Source organism: Capricornis sumatraensis, chromosome 20 (genome assembly GCF_032405125.1).
Source record: "Capricornis sumatraensis isolate serow.1 chromosome 20, serow.2, whole genome shotgun sequence".
Taxonomy (NCBI): Eukaryota; Metazoa; Chordata; class Mammalia; order Artiodactyla; family Bovidae; genus Capricornis; species Capricornis sumatraensis.
In genome coordinates, this window is record NC_091088.1 from 40,262,266 (window position 1) to 40,281,636 (window position 19,371).

General features: G+C 50.2%; 3 protein-coding genes across 4 annotated transcripts; 1 reads left to right on the forward strand and 2 right to left on the reverse strand.

Annotated features, from left to right (window-relative positions):
• Nucleotides 1-209: 209 nt before the first annotated feature.
• Nucleotides 210-2,040, reverse strand: CIAO2B (cytosolic iron-sulfur assembly component 2B). Its single transcript, XM_068992781.1, has 5 exons — nt 1,868-2,040; nt 1,622-1,701; nt 1,244-1,369; nt 762-807; nt 210-368 (listed from the first exon to the last, which is right to left on the reverse strand). The coding sequence occupies exons 1-5, from the start codon at nt 2,037-2,039 to the stop codon at nt 271-273; spliced, it is 522 nt and encodes a 173-aa protein (XP_068848882.1). The 5' UTR covers nt 2,040; the 3' UTR covers nt 210-270.
• Nucleotides 2,041-3,212: 1,172 nt separating this feature from the next.
• CES2 (carboxylesterase 2) lies at nt 3,213-14,471 on the forward strand. Of its 2 annotated transcripts, none has more exons than XM_068991918.1 (12): nt 3,213-3,352; nt 8,167-8,371; nt 9,284-9,419; nt 10,068-10,201; nt 10,287-10,545; nt 10,997-11,095; nt 11,402-11,542; nt 11,658-11,738; nt 11,974-12,118; nt 12,552-12,677; nt 13,596-13,668; nt 14,082-14,471. In XM_068991918.1, the coding sequence occupies exons 1-12, from the start codon at nt 3,277-3,279 to the stop codon at nt 14,266-14,268; spliced, it is 1,662 nt and encodes a 553-aa protein (XP_068848019.1). In that variant the 5' UTR covers nt 3,213-3,276; the 3' UTR covers nt 14,269-14,471. The 2 variants fall into 2 exon arrangements, with proteins under 2 accessions (XP_068848019.1, XP_068848021.1); XM_068991920.1 differs by having other exon boundaries at nt 12,552-12,640; nt 13,595-13,668.
• Nucleotides 7,437-7,607, reverse strand: LOC138096099 (small ribosomal subunit protein uS14-like). Its single transcript, XM_068992197.1, has one exon. It carries the CDS (start codon nt 7,605-7,607, stop codon nt 7,437-7,439), a length of 171 nt encoding a protein of 56 aa, XP_068848298.1.
• Nucleotides 14,472-19,371: the final 4,900 nt, after the last annotated feature.

Consider the following 19,371-nt stretch of genomic DNA (forward strand, 5'->3'; position numbering starts at 1 on the left):
TGGCATACTTGCAACTTTTCCCAATCAAATCATTGGGAGAAATTTTTTAAATGAACCAAACCTCCTTGACTCACCCTGTTTAGGCACTCACTACCACCCCCATTCCAAATCGGGAGTGACCCCACAGAGATGAAAGACTCTCAGGCACCCTGGGAAATGAATATAAATTAAAGGTTTATTACAAAATGCAAAATGTTAGTTTCTTATTGTCAGCAATTCAAGAAAACAAGGCCATGAGCCCTGCATGGGGCTGGGAGCAAAAATCCAGGCTCAAGACCGGGCTGATAAACACTGGTTCACAACCTCAAGCAGGTGGGTGTTCTCTAGGGCGGCTGCCACCCGCTCTTTATCCGCAAGCTGCTTGTTCACTAGGTGGAAAGAAGAGAGTGGTGAAATATATCTAACCCCCCCAACTCCCAACAAAGCCCTCCTGTCACCTTCCCAGGATTCCAAGTCAATCTGGCTACCCCCACCATCTGAGCCCACACCACCCCACCTTCTTGTGACCCCTTCCCACCTGGCCCCTCTTGTCTGCCTGCTACACTATAAAGCCTGGCACACCCTGGTCCCATATACTTAGAAGAGAGAGAAGGCAGGAGTGAAAGAACATGGTAAACACAGGAGACTCAAGTCAGGCCAACTTTGCTTTAGGCTGCCACCTAAAGCATCTGCCTAGTGCCACATCCCCAATCTTGCCCTAGAAACCATCATGGCAAGGGGGAAGCCTCGGGGCTAATGCTTCAATACCAGCCCACACTTACCTGCATGTTCTGAGGCATGGGTCCCTGGTGTAATGTGCACATCCATCTGGGAGGGAGAGAGGTGGGCCTGAGCACCCACACACCTGTCTACCCCCTTCTCTCCATTCACCCCCTCCAGTTGATCCTACTTCCTAATTATGCTTTTGGACTCTGGCCTTCCAAATCCATTCACTGCCAGTCCATCACTACCCAAATGTCTGGCCAATGGCTACTGACTTAAAGACCTGTCTGCACCCTCCAACCCTGCTCCAAATGTATCTGTGGCTCCCTACTGCCCAAACTGCCACACTCCTCACTACTTTTCTGCACTTTCCAGCGTGGGTCTTTATTCTTGTCTTATCGAGTTGGAAAGCCTCCTCCCAATTTCATCTCTGTTAGCCAAGTTCCTTCCAGATCTCTCTTATGTCCAGACTCATGCTCCCATCCTCCTCAGTGACAAACACTCACAGCTGCCCCATTCCCAGGGTTAAGTTCAAACTTACCTTGAAACGCTGGGGAAGGGATCGCAGAAGCTTGACTTTGATGGAGAGGCCAATAAGGGTGGCCATACTGCAGTGTGGAATGGTGGGTGTGAAGGCCACGGCCACTGTGCTCTCAGGGTCGCTCACCTAGTTGGGGAGAGGGATGTTAGGAGTCATGACCCGTTCAGTCCTGAGCCCCTCTTTTTAGTGTGTTGCTTCAAACAAGTCTAACAAGTATGGGCCTCAGTTTCCTCATCCATAAAATGGGTGTGCAAATGTTCCAAAGAACCACTGAGGGAGGAGTCCGTGACCTGAGAGCACACCAGCCCCTTGGTGTACAGCTGAGCTATTCTGACTCTCCAGAACAAGTCGCTACCCTGGATGCTGGGAGTGACTCACCTGAACCCGGACTTGCTCTACTACGTTCAATTCTTCTAGTGTCAGGGGATGCTCCGGGTCATTGATGGAGCGAATCAAATGTGTCAAGTGAAGGAAAGAGGACTCTGTGCCTTTGCCCACTGAGAACCCTCCGCCGGTATGCCCGGCCCTAACACAGCTCCACCAACGACACAACGTCACTTCATCCCCCGCATCCCATGCCCGCGAAAACCGCCCCCCACCCCCGCTCCCGGCAGCGGCGGATATCGAAGATCTCGCGCGCGTCGATGCTGTCTGGAACCTGCTCGTCCTCCTCGCCGGCGGTCACTGGCCGGTCCCCAGAGCGTTCGTAGATGAGGGGGTTAGCGTTCTCCAGGAGACCGCCCCCCATCCCGCCGCTGCCCACCATCGCGGAACCGCGGCCGGCGACCGTAGGCATGCACTTCCTCTCCTACGGCGCACTTCCGGGGAACGGGAAGGGGGCGTGGCGTGGTGACGGGGTAACGCGAGGGACATGCAGCGCAGCCCGTGCTTCACCTGGGGTATGGGTGGGACGGTGGCCTCTGTGCGCTCTCCACGCGGACCCGGGAATATACCGAGCGCCTCCAACAACGACACCGAGAAGGGAGCACATGTGCGAGGCGGGAGGGTGCTGGGCACCGCAGGATAAGGCTGGAGCACTGAAGATCCGAATGAGATCGAGCCAGGCATCATTTCCTCCGAGAAACCTGCCCCTTGGGCTGGGCAGTTGCCTAGACTTGCCTCTGTCTGCCCCGGCACGGCTCACTGCGTTTCGGAACTTCCAGGACACGTACCTGCAGCTCCATCTGCACCTGGGGCCCGAGAGTGCTCTCCCAGTCCCCAGCACGCGGACCAGCAGACGTTCTTTAAATGTTTGTCCAATGGATAAATAACTGACCTCGATTTTGGAAAGAGCTGGGGACAGGGAAAGACCCGGGATGAGGTTGAGGGTGTCCTTAAGATGAGGCCCGCAATCAGGTGTGCATTTCAAAAGGGGGACCTTTGCTGAGTAGGCCGGGGGGCTCACGGAGACCCTCAGACCAGAGACAATAAAGGGATGAAGGTGAACCCAGGAAATCGATCCCTGAAAACAAGGAGGAGTTTTTGGAATGACTGGCAGTTACGTTTCCCTGCCTTTACTCTAGCGGTTCCTTTTCCTCTGAACGAAAGTCGTTTTGATATCTCTTGTCTGTGGGAATTCTGGTTGTGCCCCTCTTAAGGAAACGCTCCCGCTTTCCACAATTACAGCTTATTGCTCCCTCTCCGCGATCCTCGCACCCCTCCCCCCTCCCCCGCCCCAGCACCACACTTGTCGAGCCTGTGACTGTAGGGACACTAAACGCAAGTTTGGGGAGAGGGGTCTTGGTATTGCGGAGGAACTGCAGAAGCCTCAATGCCCCTTCGAAGGAACCCCAAGGGGACCCAGACAGAAGGGAAGCGGCTGTGCTAGCCCCTGCCTGCCACTGGTCTTAACCCGTTTAGTCCCGTTCTCCTGCCAAACCCACCTTTGCTCCCGCCTCTGCCCTGCCCAATCCAAACTCCAGGCCTGGGCGAGGCACTGACTGGTCGAGTCCTGGCTGGACGGGTCCCCGCGCAGCCTCTTGCTGAAAAGCCGCGTGCCCGCCGGTAGTGCAGAAAAGACTTCTGAGCTCACGATGAAGCCAGACGGGCCTCGCTTGCTTCTGAGGGCCGTGGCCTTCGGGTTCTTGCTTCTCCTCGTCGCGGGCCAGGGTGAGGCTCCCGCGCAGGGCGACATAGGGACCGGGGTAGGACTTGGCCAAATTCTGCAGAGGCTGTGGGGGTGGGGGTGGGGGTGGGGGTGGGAGTGGTAGAGCGGGTACTGGCGTCGGGGAGGTGGGAGCCTCTGGAGCGCTACAGTACCAGAACCGTGATCCCACGCATCTCTGCGTCCCCAGAGGCGAGAAAAAGTCTGGCCTGCCCCAAGTCTAGCTACGCTGAGGGGCAAGCGGGCTCTAGGGTGTGAGACGCAGCCCGGCGGGGTGGGAAGTTATTTAGAACATTTCCCTTCAAGTGTTCGTGGTGGAGCTAGAGCTGATCAACAATAATAATACCTTCCTGCTGCCGTTTGGCTCTGACCGTTGCACCCTTGGCCAGAGGGACGTCCTGAATGCTTCTGAGCCTCTCTCCACGGAGTTGTAGGCAAGGTTACTGGCTCAGGCTACAGAGGCCCCCATCCCCAGCAGCCACATCTAGCAGGAGAGATTGCCACATCCTCTTCACCCCATGCTCCCACCCTAGGTGAGGGTGTACCTTGGCCTTCAGGGCAAGGTAATCGCTCTTTGTGCCAGCCCTTATCAGTAGCTTTTACTGATAAGTAGCTTAGGCTATGTGGGCACAATACCCGGGCACAGCCCCAGCTCCTGTACCTGCTCTTGAACCCTATGATCATGTAATTCAGAGGTTCTCTGCCTGTGACACTTGACTATCTTGTCCCCTCCCAGTCCAATCTGCCCAGGAAGGGTCCACACTCATGACTCCCCCGTGGCCCACCCCACTGGGCTTCCACCCTTACCCCTTGCTGACCAGGCTCTAGGAGGTCCCCGGAATCTTCCAGCACCACAATCTGCTAAACTTAGCTGAGGCCTCTTTTTAAAAATGTTGCTGTGTTGGATTGGACCCACTTTCAGAGCAGAAGAATTGATAAGTACAGGTGATGGGTCTGTCCCTCTCCTGTCCTACCAAGTCCTGGCTTTTCAACAGGGACCATCTAGATCTCCAGGGCTTTCCACACACTGCCCAGGAGTTCGCCCAAGAATGGCTGTGTGCATGCATCCTTGGTTTTCACCCAAATGGTCACCCGTTGCCTCCCTTTCTGGTCCCTGGCTTTTCCACTTCCTGACCGCAGGAATGACCTCCACACCCCATCGTGGTAGAACTTCTTCATACTGTTTAATGAAAGGGCTTCTCTTCAAGAAGTAAGCATCCTCAATGTAACCAGCCTCTGATCAGGAACATTTTAGCAGGTTTTGTCCTTTGCTATAATGAACAACCAGCATTAGAGGCTGGTGGAGGCAGTGAATTACATGGATAGACATTACATCCCACCAGGAATTAGAGAGCAGCATATTCCTTGGGAGAATGGTGGGCCTTCTGACTTGAAAAGGCATTGCTCAATTGCCCTCTATGGAGCGTGAGAATAGCTGCTGACTCTGGCCTCACCCACACTATGTGTCATCGAGCATGTTAATCTATGTAGTACAGTCACGTGAGGCTGTTTTTTGTTTTCTTTCTTTAAAAAAAAAAAAAGAACACTTTTTATTATGAAACCAGGCTCAGATCTGCCAAATTCTGCAGGCAGAACCTGAGCCTGCAGGAAGAAAGGCGCCAGGGAGGTGGGAACCAGTGGAGATAACACCAGAGGAATTGGGAGCCTGATTGGATACCTCCCTGCACCCTGAGGCACAGAGAGGGTCAGGACTGCCTGAGGTCACATAGCACTGCAGGGATCCGAATCTGAGGTAGGGAGAGTAATATAGCAGACTCAGGATGCCTTCAACAGTTATCAAGACCTGGGCAACTTAGTTTTGTTTGGATTATCACCTCTCCTTTGCACTATTATTTGAAGCAAATCCCAGACATCATATCACTTGTAAATTTTTAAAATCATGTCCTACTAAAAGAAAAGGTATATACCTCTCATAATTTCTTAATGTAATCAAACATCTAGTCGAACATTCTTTTTTCATGTTATCTCATGATATTTATGACATTTTTTAAAACCATGATTTATATAAGGTTCATACTTTAAGAACTGGTAGCTGTGCTTCTTTTTTCAATAGCAGATTTGAGATATAATTCACATAGCATTTAATATGGTTTGTAGGGACTTCCCTGGTGGCCAGTGATCCCAATGCAGGGGGCACATGTTTGATCCCTGGTCAGGGAACTAGGGACTTCCCTGGTAGCTCATCTGGTGAAGAATCTGCCTGCAATGCAGGAGACCCTGGTTTGGTTCCTGGGTCAAGAAATTCCCCTGGAGCAGGGATAGGCTACCCAATCCAGTATGTTTGGGCTTCCCTGGTGGCTCAGATGGTAAAGAATCTGCCCGTGATGCGGGAGACCTGGACTCCATCCTTGGGTTGGGAAGATCCCCTGAGGGAGAGCATGGCAACCAACTCCATTATTCTTGCCTGGAAAATCCCCATGGATAGAGGAACCTGGCGGGCTACGGTCCATGGGGTCGCAAAGAGTTGGACACAACTGAGCAACTAAGCACAGCACAGCACAGGGAACTAAATGCCACACGCCATAACTAAAAAGGATCCCACATGCCACAGCTAAGACCCAGCACAGCCAAAGAAAGAAAGTAAATAAACAAATATTTTAATATGGTTTTTAGTATATCTATGGAGTTTACCACATTGATTTCCCTTTTCCCCAACATTTTGTCTCTATGAATATCCCAATTGTGATTTTGTATAAATTGAATCATCCAATATGTGGTCCTTTAGAACTGGCTTTTTTCACTTAGCATCGTGTTATAGAATGTTTGGTAATTCTTTTTATTGGTGAATAATATATTCTATTGTGTAGATATGGTACATTTTATTAACCCACTTATCAGTTGATGGACATTTGGATTCTTTCCACTTTTTGGTTATTATAAATAATCCTGCTATGAACATCCATACCCAAGTTTTTGTGTGGACATGTTTTCAGTTCTCTTGAGTTTATACTTACGAGTGGAATTGCTGGGTCATTCGGTAACTCTGTGTTTAACTTTTTGAAGGACTGCAGGATGTTTTCCAAAGCACTTGCATCATTTTCTCTTTCCACTGGCAATGTACGAAGGTTCCAGTCTTTCCACATCCTTTCCAACATTTATTATTACCTGTCTTTTTGAAGTATTTCATGAAGCTCAATCTTCAGATTCATTCTCTGCCTTGCTTCTGTTGTTGCGTTGAAGAAACTAGTTTGTTCTGGAGAGGATCCCAGAGTTGGGATTTGGATTATTTTTGTTTGTTTGTTTTCTTGAAGTATGGTTGATTTATAATGTTAAGTTAGTTTCAGGTGTACAGTAAAGTGGTTCAGTGATAAACATATTCATATTCTTTTTCGTTATAGATTATTATAAGATATTGAGTAGAGTTCCCTGTGCTATATAAGGGCTCTAGGCCCTTGTTGGTTATTTTATATATAGTAGTGTGTATATGTTAATCCCAAACTCCTAATTTATCCCTCCCCCCTTTTTCCCTTTGGTAACCATAAATTTGTTTTCTGTGTCCATGAATCTGTTTCTTAAATTCCACATATAACAGAGTTTGGATTTTGCTGATATGGTGTCTTTTAACTGTTTCTCTGCCCCCTGTGTGCCTGTAAATTTGTATTTATATTCTAGAGTCTCGATCAAATTCAGATTTTACGTTTTGCTTTGTTTTGTTTAGGGGCAAGACTGCTTCATATGTGGTACAATGGACTTCCAATAGAAAACATATAATGTCTGATTGTCTTGCTTTCTGTGACAAAATAAGTTGCTGACATCACATTCAGATTTCAGTGTGCGTTTCTCTTAGCATGATTGACACAAATATCTCCTCATTTGTGTAAGAGCTATTTATTGGTGTTCCTCATTCTGTCTGAACATGCACTTTCACCATTTCATGTTCTTTTGCCAAATGTACGTTGCTGTCCTCTTTCTTATTTATAGAATTTTTTATCTATTAGGAATGTCAGCTCCCCATCTGTTAGGTGACTTTCTTTCTTTTTTTAAATTTTTAAACTTTTATTTTCAAAGAGCTAGTGTTGTTTTCTGCATAAGGTAGATGTGCTGGACGATCCATTTAAGCAAGTTCAGTTAGCCCAACTTAACGAAACTGATGTCCTTCGCATACTGGTGGAAATGCTGGCGGCACGTTTTGAGGCCGTATTTTTGGATCAGACCATGGTGGTTTGAGCAGACCCAGCAAGAGTGAGAACTCTGGCCAAAGTTTCTCTGATGGATCCAATAGAGCTGCTGGTGACCCATGTTGCTTTCTTGGCTGCAATGAGGCAAAGGTGTTAGGTGACTCTTAATCTCTTCCTGGTTGCCAGCTCCCTTTAGCAGGCGGGCTGTGCTTTCTAATGTTCTAGACACAGCTGCCCTTTCCTCTGTAGTTCTCCTCGTAACATCGCCCTTTATTTGGAGAATACTTTATGTCATTCTTGCCACCTGGAGTGTGAGATCCTTAAGGACAAGAATCTTGTCTGTCTGATTCCTACAGCTCTCCTGCTGCTCCTAGACCCGCACACAGTGAGTGGAAGGGACACTCTCACCTCCCTCAAGCTCATATGGCTATTTGAGGCTGCTGGGGCTAAACCATGGTGCTAAGCCCCAGAGAGGTACACTGAGCCTGATGGAAAAGGCTGGAGCAGTAAAGGCAGTGGGGGCAGGGCAGAATTACAGGCAGAGAATCTGTAAAGCAAGTATTGGTAGGTCAGTGTCCCTTGAGCTGAGCTGAGGACAGGAAGGAGGTGACAACATCAACCGTCTGGGAGGGCAGCTGAATGGGGAGACCCAACCCTGATGTCCATCTCTATGCCCACAGGCCAGGACTCTACCCGCCCCGTCCGGACCACACACACAGGGAAGGTACAGGGGAGCCTTGTCTACGTGAAGAATGCTGATGTGGGGGTCCACACCTTCTTGGGAATTCCCTTTGCCAAGCCACCTGTAGGGCCACTGCGATTTGCACCCCCAGAGCCCCCAGAATCTTGGAGCGGTGTAAAGGATGGGACTTCCCAGCCAGCCAAGTAAGCAGCAGATCCGGGAACTTTAGGCCCTGGTATAGAGGGTACTCTTGAGCTCTGGGCCAGGTTGCAGTTGTTATTTCATCTAAGCCACAGCCAATTTTCCTTCTGAGACTGATGGATATTCACATGCATTTTTCCGATAAGCATGCTTAAAAGAACAAAGTAACTTTCCCAGACTGAGGGCTTAGCACTCAAAAGACGATTAGATCTACGTGCTGAAGGGACAAGCAGAGACATGTAACTCCCTAAGTTTTAGTTGTACCAAGTGATCTCTGACACCAGAGAAAGTGGCTCTGGAAGAGGTTTGACCCTTGTAGGAGCTCCTGATTCTAGCAGCTCATACTGTAGATTCCCAAGGAGTGGCAGACCTGAGTCTTCACAGTCACTGTGCCAACCAACAGGGCCAGGTGCCGTTGACCAAGGAATGTGTGAATGTTCTTGCTGCTGGAAACTTTGAGGGAAAGATGAGGTTTCCTGAGAGATTGACTTGAGGTTTTTAAAGGACATTGCACTGCTCTTCTCTTGAGAAATGAATCCATTCGTTTTGGCAGCACATGTATACGGGCTACTCCCCTGTTCCAGGTCTGTGTGAGTACAGGGATATGGTGGTGAATGTCAACACGTGCAACCAATAGTTTTCATAGAGGCCCTCAAGAGTCAAGATTTCTCAGCCTCAGGAGGATAGTATCCAAGGCCCTCATAAACTTGAGGCTCCCCTGGAAGACTGGGCTCCGTCCCAGCTTTCCCAGAGTCTGTGGACTGTAACCTGGTGCAAAGGTCCTTTAGGGAGGGATCACATGTAAGTGGGGCATCAGAGAAAGTGGGACCAAGCAGCTGGGAGTAAATCGGGGCCCAGAATCTGATTACAGCTACTGCACAGCCCCAGGACTAACTGCCTGCCACGGCCACCAGGTGTCTGCAGGACCCCGACGGCATGAAAACAATGGAACTGTGGAATGTGACCCTGCCTTCTACCTCCATGTCTGAAGATTGTCTGTACCTCAACATCCACACACCTGCCCATTCCCACAAGGGCTCCAATCTGCCTGTGAGTGCCAGGACATAACTGGGTGAGGGGTGGAAGGATGTTTCTTCTGCAAGAAAATTGAAAAGGACAAGATCAGCTTGAGCCCCACTGCACATGGACCCTGTTAAGACACTGAGTGCTTCTTACCCAGCGTGGATGGCTGACCCTTTGGCACAGGGTCACAGAACCCTGGCTGCTTTCAGAGGTCAGAAACTGTGTCCCTGGGAGGGACCCTGGACTCACCCAACCAACTCATACCCAGGACCCAGTCAGGTACCTAGGTGCCTAAGGCCTGCACTTTGAGGTGGCCAGAGACCCCAGTCTTGGATTATCCATTGGGCCAGTGAGAATGGAGTACTCATTTAATTAATGTGCATGCATGTAAGGTGATCAGAGAAACACCCCTTTTCTTTCCACCCCAGAGGGTTCTGGGGGAAATGGGGCCAGGCTCTGGTAAGTGGGACAGGCCTTACACATGGGAGGCAGGTTTTCCTGATAGAACGTGGGTCACCTTCACTCCAGGTAATGAAGACACTACTGTGTCTTGCTAGAGTTCTGTCCATGTGGTTAGGTGAGCAGAGTCAAAGTTGTGGTTAGCTTAGGTAGCAGCCCTGGTGGGGTTTAGGGCCAGGTGGGAGCCACTTGGTACCTATACCTCGGATTCCCCAGGTGATGGTGTGGATCCATGGTGGCGGGCTTGTCCTGGGCATGGCTTCCATGTATGACGGCTCTGCACTGGCAGCCTTTGAAGACGTGGTGGTGGTCGTTATCCAGTACCGCCTGGGTTTGCTGGGCTTCTTCAGGTGAGTCTGGGGCTGGGCTGGGCTGGGCAATGTGGACTGATGGAGCTAGGACAGTCCCGTGACCCTCATCCTTGCCACCTCTCAGCACTGGAGACAAACACGCAACTGGCAACTGGGGCTACCTGGATCAAGTGGCCGCACTGCGCTGGGTCCAGCAGAATATCGCCTACTTTGGAGGCGACCCTGGCCGTGTCACAATTTTTGGCGAGTCTGCGGGTGGCATAAGCGTGTCTTTGCACGTCATATCCCCCATGTCCCAAGGACTCTTCCATGGCGCCATCATGGAGAGTGGCGTGGCCCTGCTGCCTGGCTTCACCGTCAGCTCATCTGACAAGGTCTCCAAAGTGAGTGCCCTCACTAAAGGAAAGCCCAGACCTGCTCCCTGCATCTCTTAGCCCTCAGCCCATTGTGCTGTCTGTTAAGTGGAGATAACAGGGACTCCCCTGCCATCAGAGGACCTTGGGAACAGCCACCTACCTGGGGATTGTTCAGGGGTCAGAATTCACAGGACTCTGTCAGCTCAGAGGCTGAGTGTGTTCCGTGGCTCACAGAACTCCTGCCCTGGGACCCCCATCAGAGGCAGGACCATCTAGGAAAGTGGGATGACACGCCACCTTCCCACCCCCAGCTGAGTCCTCTGAGCAACAGGGAGGTTGGAACAATTTCAACCCTGTAGAAATCCATTCACAATACTCTGTGAGATTTGGGGGTACACCTGCCTGCACCTGGGGCATTGGGCATACCTCTCTCCCCTACCTGGAAGGATGAGCCGACCACTGCCTGATCTCTTCACAGTTGGTGGCCAACCTGTCTGCCTGTGGCCAGGTTGACTCAGAGGCCCTGGTGGGCTGCCTGCAGCACAAGAATGAAGAGGAGGTTCTAGCCATCAACAAGGTTTGGCTGAATGGATGTGGCTTTGGAGGGAGGGGCAATCAGGTGTGCGGCAGGCAAGCCTGGGTACCCTTCACTGTCCCGGGCAAGTTTTTCTAGCTCCACACTGTGGTGTCCTTATAGCCCTCTTACAGGAGCCTCCTGTAAGCCTCCCTTACAGGAGATGAGGTGTGAATTGAGACCAGGCCATGTTGAGGCAGATGTAGGACCTTCTGGGGTGGGTGTGAGCATCCTGGGATGAGCCAGGAAGGGGTGCATGATGTCTGTGGCATCAGAAAGTGTCTGCAACCTGACCTTGAGGATCCTTAGCACTTCAAGATCATCCCCGGCCTAGTGGATGAGATCTTCCTGCCCAAGCACCCCCTGGAGCTGCTGGCCTCTGCCGACTTTCAACCTGTCCCCAGCATCATTGGTGTCAACAACGATGAGTATGGTTGGATCATCCCCTTGGTGAGGCCCACTCCCAAGCCTCCAGGTGCCTGGGAGCCCATCCAATGGGAAGTCCTCAGGGCTTCATAATTCTGGGCCCATCCTATTTCCAACTTGAGTCTCTCCCACCACCTAGACCATGAACAATTCTGACACCAGGAGGGAAATGAGCAGAGAGACCATGAGGAATGCCTTGCAGGAATTGTCAACAATGATGGTGAGGCTCTTGTGGACCTGCCCTCATGGGGAGGGCTTCCTTTCCTATCCTAAGGCACGGGGAACCCATCACCCAGATATCCTGTCCATGCAATACCTCCCCCTACCCCCACCAGAACTTGGTCCCTGTCCTCAGTTCCCAATCCCAACCCAGAATCCATCTCCCACCTCTGCCCCTGCTGCCTCCCGGCCCCTTCCAGCCTGCCTAACCTGACTCCCTCATCCACCTGGGGCAGACTATGCCTCCTGAGTTTGGTGAGCTGTTGATGGAGGAGTACATAGAGGACAGTGAAGACCATCAGACCCTCCAAAACCAGTTCCATGAGATGATGGGGGACTACATTTTCGTGATCCCTGCACTCCAAGTAGCAATGTTTCATCGTGAGTACATCCGTAACTAAGGCCAGCCTGGCAGGAGGGCAGCTTGGAGCTGCAGGTGTCAGGGGAGGTCTACCAGTGTCCAGGTCCCCACCCATATATATTTATTGGGCCCCAGGTGCCAGGCACTTGAAATCCTTCATCTTGGTAAATCCTCATGGCTAGTCTAAGAGACAGACATTTATCCCATTTTACAGAGGAGGAAAAGAGTTCAGTGACCTTTAGTGACTTGCCCAAGACCACACCCTAGGAATTTCCAAGGCCGCGATTTGAACCCAGGCCCTCCCCACTGCGGTTGCTCCAGCCTGGGACTCCCTCACCCCATTGTCCAGATTCCAACCAGCTTTGGACCTAGCTATATCATCACCATGGATCGTGCAGGAAGGCTCCCAGTGAGGGGCCACCATGTCATGGCCCGTCTGCCCTACCTCCTCAGGTTCCCATGCCCCCGTCTACTTCTACGAGTTCCAACATCAGTCCAGCTTCTTCAAGGATGTCAGGCCGAGCTATGTGAGGGCGGACCACGGAGATGAGGTTCGCTTCCTCTTCAGGAATGAGCAAAGTGAGTCATCCTGGGTGGGGCTCCTTGTTCCCAGGATGTGGGATGCTAGCTGAGACCCTGGGTGAGGGCAGTCATGAGAAAACTGAGGCTCCAAGAGAGGATGGGATCAGGTGTCCAAGATCTGACAGCTGGAAAGACTGAGCTCCAGGGACTTCCTTGATGGTCCAGTGGTTAAGACTCCACACTCCCGATGCTGGGGGCACAGGTTCAATCCCTGGTTGAGAAACTAAGGTCCCGCATGCTGCAGGTACAAAACAGAGAAAAGAAAATTTTAAAAAAGAAGAAGAAGAAAAGGAAAGGGAAAAAAAACTGAGCTTGGAGTCCAGGACTCTTCAGACCAGAACCCACAGTCCATCTCTCCTCACCCTGATCTTCGGTGTCTGGCATGAGTGCAGAGAACATTTTTCAAAGGCATCTTTCTCTCTTTTTTTTTTCCCCTTCCTCCCTACCCTTCTTTTTCCTATTTATCTATTTATTTATTTTAATCACTCAGTCATGTCCAACTCTTTGTGACCCCATGGACTATACAGTCCATGGAATTCTCCAGGCCAGAATACTGGAGTGGATAGCTGTTCCCTTCTCCAGGGGATCTTCCCAACCCCAGGGATTGAACCCAGGTCTCCCTCATTGCAGGTGAATTCTTTACCAGCTGAGCCACCAGGGAAGCCCTCCTATTTATTTTTCAAATCTCTTCCAGTGTCAGAATAAGAGCCTTCTAGGTCAGGGTTGAACCCAGTGTCGGGTCGGCCAGAGGCCGGGAAGAATATATGGGGCTTGGGCAAGGACAGGGCCTGGGGAGCGGGCAGAGCCAAAGGCTGGGATGACAGGGCAGAGCCTGGGATGGTGGGGAGATGGGGGAATGACCCACGTGCTGGACTGAACTGCCCTGACCTGGACCCTTGTCTTCTTGCTCTGTAGTCCAATTCACGGAGGAGGAGGAGCTGCTGAGCAGGAAAATGATCAAGTACTGGGCCAACTTTGCTCGAAATGGGTAAGATGTCACACCCCTACTTTAACCCCCATGGTGGAGAGGACAGGGCCTGGAACCCATTTGGGGCTCCCCTTGTCTGTCTATGGTGACTCATGAGCGTATGTGTCCTTCATTGCACGGCCCCCTCCCCAGCTCCAAGATCCTCTTGGACACCCTTTCCATCTCTGGGTGACCTGGATGGGGGCAGTGACAGTGCTGTTACCTACAGAGCCTCCCTCTGTCAGGAAGCAACAAAGGCTGCCCTGCCCCCTGTAGAACTGATGCTCTAGTGGGAGGTGGTTTCTTTCTTTCCTACTTCTAGAAACCTCCCCTCTCATTCCCCAAGCCCTGTTTGGTTGTCTTGCCTGACCTGTCAGGGGTCAGGTGCTTGGATCTGAGCTTGGTAGGACTCAGAGTGACCCTCATGTCTACAGGAACCCCAATGGTGAGGGTCTGCCCCACTGGCCGATGTTCGACCAGGAGGACCAATACATGCAGCTGAACACACAGCCTGCAGTGGGCCGGGCCCTGAAGGCCCACAGGCTCCAGTTCTGGATGAAGACCCTACCCCAGAAGACACAGGAGCTAATGGAGACCAAGGAGAAGCACACAGAACTATAGCTCCCTGCATCTGGGGGTGGAGGGTTGGGGGCTTGAGTGGAGGTGGGGGTCTGCCACATGTGCCCACACATGCCCAGCGGGGAGCCATCAGTTTTTTCCTTCATTCACACAGCCATTCATTCATTCATTCTTCTACCCATCTATCCATCCAGCAAACCTTGAAGAACCAACTGCCTGATGTTCCCAAGCCTGCCATGGGTCCTCTCTTCTCAGACACAGTCAATAAACCTTCCCAGAAGGTTCATGAGCAAACACTAATGGAAGTTTACTTTCTTTAGCACTCCACTGGACCTTGAGCCCTGTCTTCCCTTCCTTACTTCCACTGCCTCCCCAGCCTCTCTCTCCTCTGCCTCTGAAGGAAGGTGCTTGGGGAACCTTGAACATACGGCTCTCAGCAAGGCCCCCACGCTCTCCGTCTGTAAATGGCCAGTCAGAAACCTGGACACCAGGATCCTGGGAGCGCAGGATCTCAGCCCCGCCCTCCACCCATGCTACCCACTACTCAGAATGTTGAAGTCCCTATCCCCACCCATTATCTTCCTAGACTAAGTGCCATCTGTTGGTGACCTTTAAACAAACTTCTCTTTCACTTAGTGTCCCACAGAGATGATTGACCCTGTTTTTTGTAGGAAGCAGAATTGGGCTTGTCCATGGGCTGCTGGAGCCTGGGCCAGCTGCACAGTGGCCAGGAGAAATGGGCGGGTTCCTCAGTCACTGTCTCCTGAAGCCTGTCTTTATCTTCAGTGATTCTGCAGACATTGTAGGGCCCAGACTTTACATAATCACAGCACATCCGTGAAGAGGTTTATCTGTGGGATATTTCCTGGAAGCAGGATTGAGGGGTCAGAAGATCTAGGATGTTAGGAGAAGAGACTTGTCTGTTGGCTCCCAATGGCCTCTTCATCCAGGGAGGTCTCCTTTGCTTTTTAGAATCCCCCTTGCTACTGCTGCCCTCCCCTCCAACCATCCCCTCTGCTGAGCGTTCCCCAGCTCACTTTGGGCATTGACATGATTAGTTTTCCTATGGACCTCATTCTCCCCAAACTTTTAATTCCTTTTCACCATCTCTCCCCACCACCCCCCCACCAAAACCCTATCTTATATTTCATCTCAATATGCAAAGTCACCAATTATATTCATTCTGCCTCTTTGTTCCACCAAAGCACTTTCTTTATATCAATAAGAGGTTGTATCCCTCTTCTCATAGATCCAGGACTCCCTACCTCTGACCCTCTGAGTACCAGGTTTCCCAGGAGAAATGTCCCCCTTCTTTCTACCCACTGTATTCAGCCCAACCAGAGCCCCCTGAAGTTGGGTTTGAAGGATGGAGATTCATGCATTGCCCACTATAGACACCAGATGGCATACAAGTACACCCTTGAGCTTGAGATGACCAACTCTGGATGAGAAAGGAGACTTCCTTCTAAAGAACACTTTGTTTTGTTGTTCTTGTTAGTTAATCACTAAGTCTTGTTCTACTCTTTGAGACCCCATGGACTGTTGCCCGCCAGGCTCCTCTGTCCATGGGATTTCCCAGGCAAGAATACTGGAGTGGATTGCCATTTCCTTCTCCAGGGGATCTTCCCAACCTAGGGATTGGACCCATACCTCCTGCATTGGCAGGCAGATTCTTTACCTCTGAGCCACTAGGGAAGCCCGTTCTCATGAACACTGCCTGGTTCTAATGCTTCCCCAGCATCCTGAAAGCATCTGTTGGCATGCATGCTTCTGTTTTTCAGTCCTGCTATGCACAGTATACTTCCCAAAACTGGACTCCCGGACTAGTTTTAGGTAAACTGATTTTTGAACAGCTTTATTGTGGAATAATTCACATACAAATTCACCCATTTTAGATGTGAAATGGGTGTACAGTTTTATAAATTTGGATACATGTATAAGATGTACAACCACCATCACATCAAGTTTTAGGATGCATCCATTGCTCAGAAAAGTTCCTTTGTGCACCCTTGCACTGCCCCGAACCTGGTTCCACACAACTACTAACTTGCTTTCTGTTGCTATAGTTTGCCTTTTTTGAAACTTCATATAAATTGATTTTTTTTTTGTCAGCTTCTGTCTCTTAGCATAACGCTTTTGAGATTCAACCAGTAGTTTTTCTCTTTTCTTGCTGAATAGGATTCCATATATGACATGCCACATTTTACCCATTCATCCACTGATGGACATTTGAGTGATTTCTACTTTTTTCCAGGTGGCGCTAGTGGTAAAGAATCCACCTGGCAATGCAGGAGACCTGAGACATGGGTTCCATCCCTGTGTCAGGAAGATCCCCTGGAGAAGGAAATGGCAACCCACTCCAGTATTCTTGCTTGGAGAATCCCATGAACAGAACAGCCTGGTGGGCTACAGTCCATGGAGTCCCAAAGAGTCAGACACGACTGAAGTGACTGAGCATTTTTAGGCTATTTTCAACAAAGTTGCTATGAACATTTTCAGACAAGTCCTTGGACATATGCTTTCATTTCATAAATAGTAAATTGCTAGGGCTTCCCAGGTGGCAGGAGCAATAAAGAACCCACCTGTCACTGCAGGAGACAAGAGACACACAGTTTCAGTCCCTGGAGCATAGCATGGTAACCCACTCCCATATTCTTGCCTGGAGAATCCCATGGAAAGAGGAGCCTGGAGGGCTATAGTCTGGTCCATAGGATTGCAAAGAGTTGGACACAACTGAAGCAACTTAGCACACATGCAAATAGCTAACAGTGGATTCACTGAGTCATATGGAAAATGTATGCTTAACTTTGAAAGAAAATGTCAAACTGCCTTCCATCATGCTGAGGGAGAGAAGCCAGACACTAAATGTCACATATCATATGATTGCTTGACTATACCATTTTTGCATACTCATCAGCCATATATGTGAGTTCCAATTACTCCAGATCCTCACCAGCACCTCGTCTTATCAGTCTTTCACATTCGATTAATTTAATAGATGTGTAGTGGTCTCTCATTGTGGCTGGTTAGCTCCCTCCATCACCCCCCTTCCTCTTTCTCAGTCTCTCTCTCATGAGCCCTTGTATGTACCTGGGATTCTGAGAGAGGGAATGGCCCCACCAGGGAAATTTCCAAAGAGGATTCAGGAAGCTGCCCTGGTCGTTTCTGGCAGGAGAGAAATTTGATCCTCAGGCTCTCTAAATTGAGGTGTGAGCTGGAACTCCAGGAGAGGATCTGGCTTCCAGTCTAGGCATGACCCTCACCCAGTCCCTTAACAGCACATTCAGCTGTTTGCATTAGCAAATATTTGCCAGCGCATTGTACTTTCCAGCCATCCCCCCACCTCTCACTCCCAGCCAGTCATGTTCCTGACACTGGGGCCCATGGGGTCGGGGTCTCCCAAGCCAGCAGTGAGCCAGACATCCTGTTCTGACACAGAACAGGCTCCCCTTGCCTCTGGTTTCATACCTCATGTTTTCGGACTGTAACCTCACTTTAACCCTGTGAGGTGGCTCCTCTTATCATCACTGTTTAATGGATGACAAAACTAGGCCTGGAACTGTGAAGTAACTTGTACTAGGTCACACAGCTGCCTCCTGGCAGAGCCAGGATTTCAGTGCAGGAGGTCTGGCTCTGAAGTCATGTCTTCCCTGGGTGTGGAATACAGAATTTGAGTTGTTACAAAGAGTCTTCCTGCCCCATTTCCTTCATCATCCCTACCCAGGAGTCTCAGGTCCAGTGGAGGGTAGTGCCCTGCCTCCACCGCTGCCACGTGAGGCCCCTTCCAGAGAGTCAGCCTACCTGAGAGTTATCCCCAACATACACCCTGGGGATCCTCAGTCCACAGGCCCCTTGGCAGGGCTGCTCAGGCCCAAGGCATCATCCAACCACCATGGAAAAGAGCCTGTCTGTTTTTCAAAACATTAAACACAGAATTACCATACGACCAACAGTTCCATTCCTAGCTCTACAGCCAAGAGAAACGAAAACATAGGACCACACAGGAACTCATAAACAAATGTTTACAACAGTGTAATTCATAAGAGTCAAAAGGAGGAAACAACCCAAATGCCCTTCAATGAACGAATGGATAGAAAAACTGTTGGTGCACCCACAGTGAAATATTATTTGACCATAAAAAGTAAGTACTGATATGTGCTACACCTTAGATGAAACTCCAAAACATCATGCTGAGGGAGAGAGCCAGACACTAAATGTCACATATCATATGATTGCTTTAATGTGATACATCCAGGATAGGTAAATCTCTGGAGTTAGAGAGCAGATTAATGGTTATCAGCTCATCAGGGGATGGGGGTGTTGGTATGGAAGGTGAGGGGGTAAGGGCGGGAATGGAGAGTGACTGTTTAATGGGTAGGATATATTGCTGGGGTAATGAAAGAATTTTGTAACTAGAGAGATTGCATGAAATCGCAAATATACTAAGTGCCACTGAATTGTACACTTTATAATGGTTCATTGTAATATGAATTTGGTGGTGGTTTAGTCGCTAAGTCGTGTCCGACTCTTGAGACTCCATAAACTGTAGCCTGCCAGGCTCCTCCGTCCTTGGGATTCTCCAGGCAAGAATAGTGGAGTGGGTTGCCATTCCCTTCTCCAGGGTATCTTCCCAAGCCAGGAATCAAACCCAGGTCTCCTGCTTTGCAGGCAGATTCTTTACCGACTGAGCTACAAGGGAAGACTTGATTTAAAAAGAAAAAAAAAGGGACTTCTGGTGGTCCAGTGGTTAAGAGTCTGCCTTCCAATGAGGGAGATGAGGGTTCAATCCCTGGTGGGGGAACTAAGATCCCACATACCTCCAGGGATCTTAGCCTGAGCGCCCCCAACTCCTGACCCGGGAGATCTTGCTTGCCCAACAAAGACCTGATGCAGCCAAAAATAAATAAATACTTTTTTTTTTTTTTCAAAAAAGGGGGCATCAACCCCAGTTCCCTCTACCCTGCTGCAGAGCTCAGGTGCCCCTCCAGCAGGTAGGACCAGACAGTGGCCCCCACCCCAGTGAGCTGGCTCACTCAGAGCAGGACTGGCACCAGGGTCACGTCTACTACTCGCTCAGGTGCTGATATGTGTGTCTTGCAGTGAGTGTACAAAGTGTCCTGGAAGCCTTGGTGTCTGGAGGGCTGG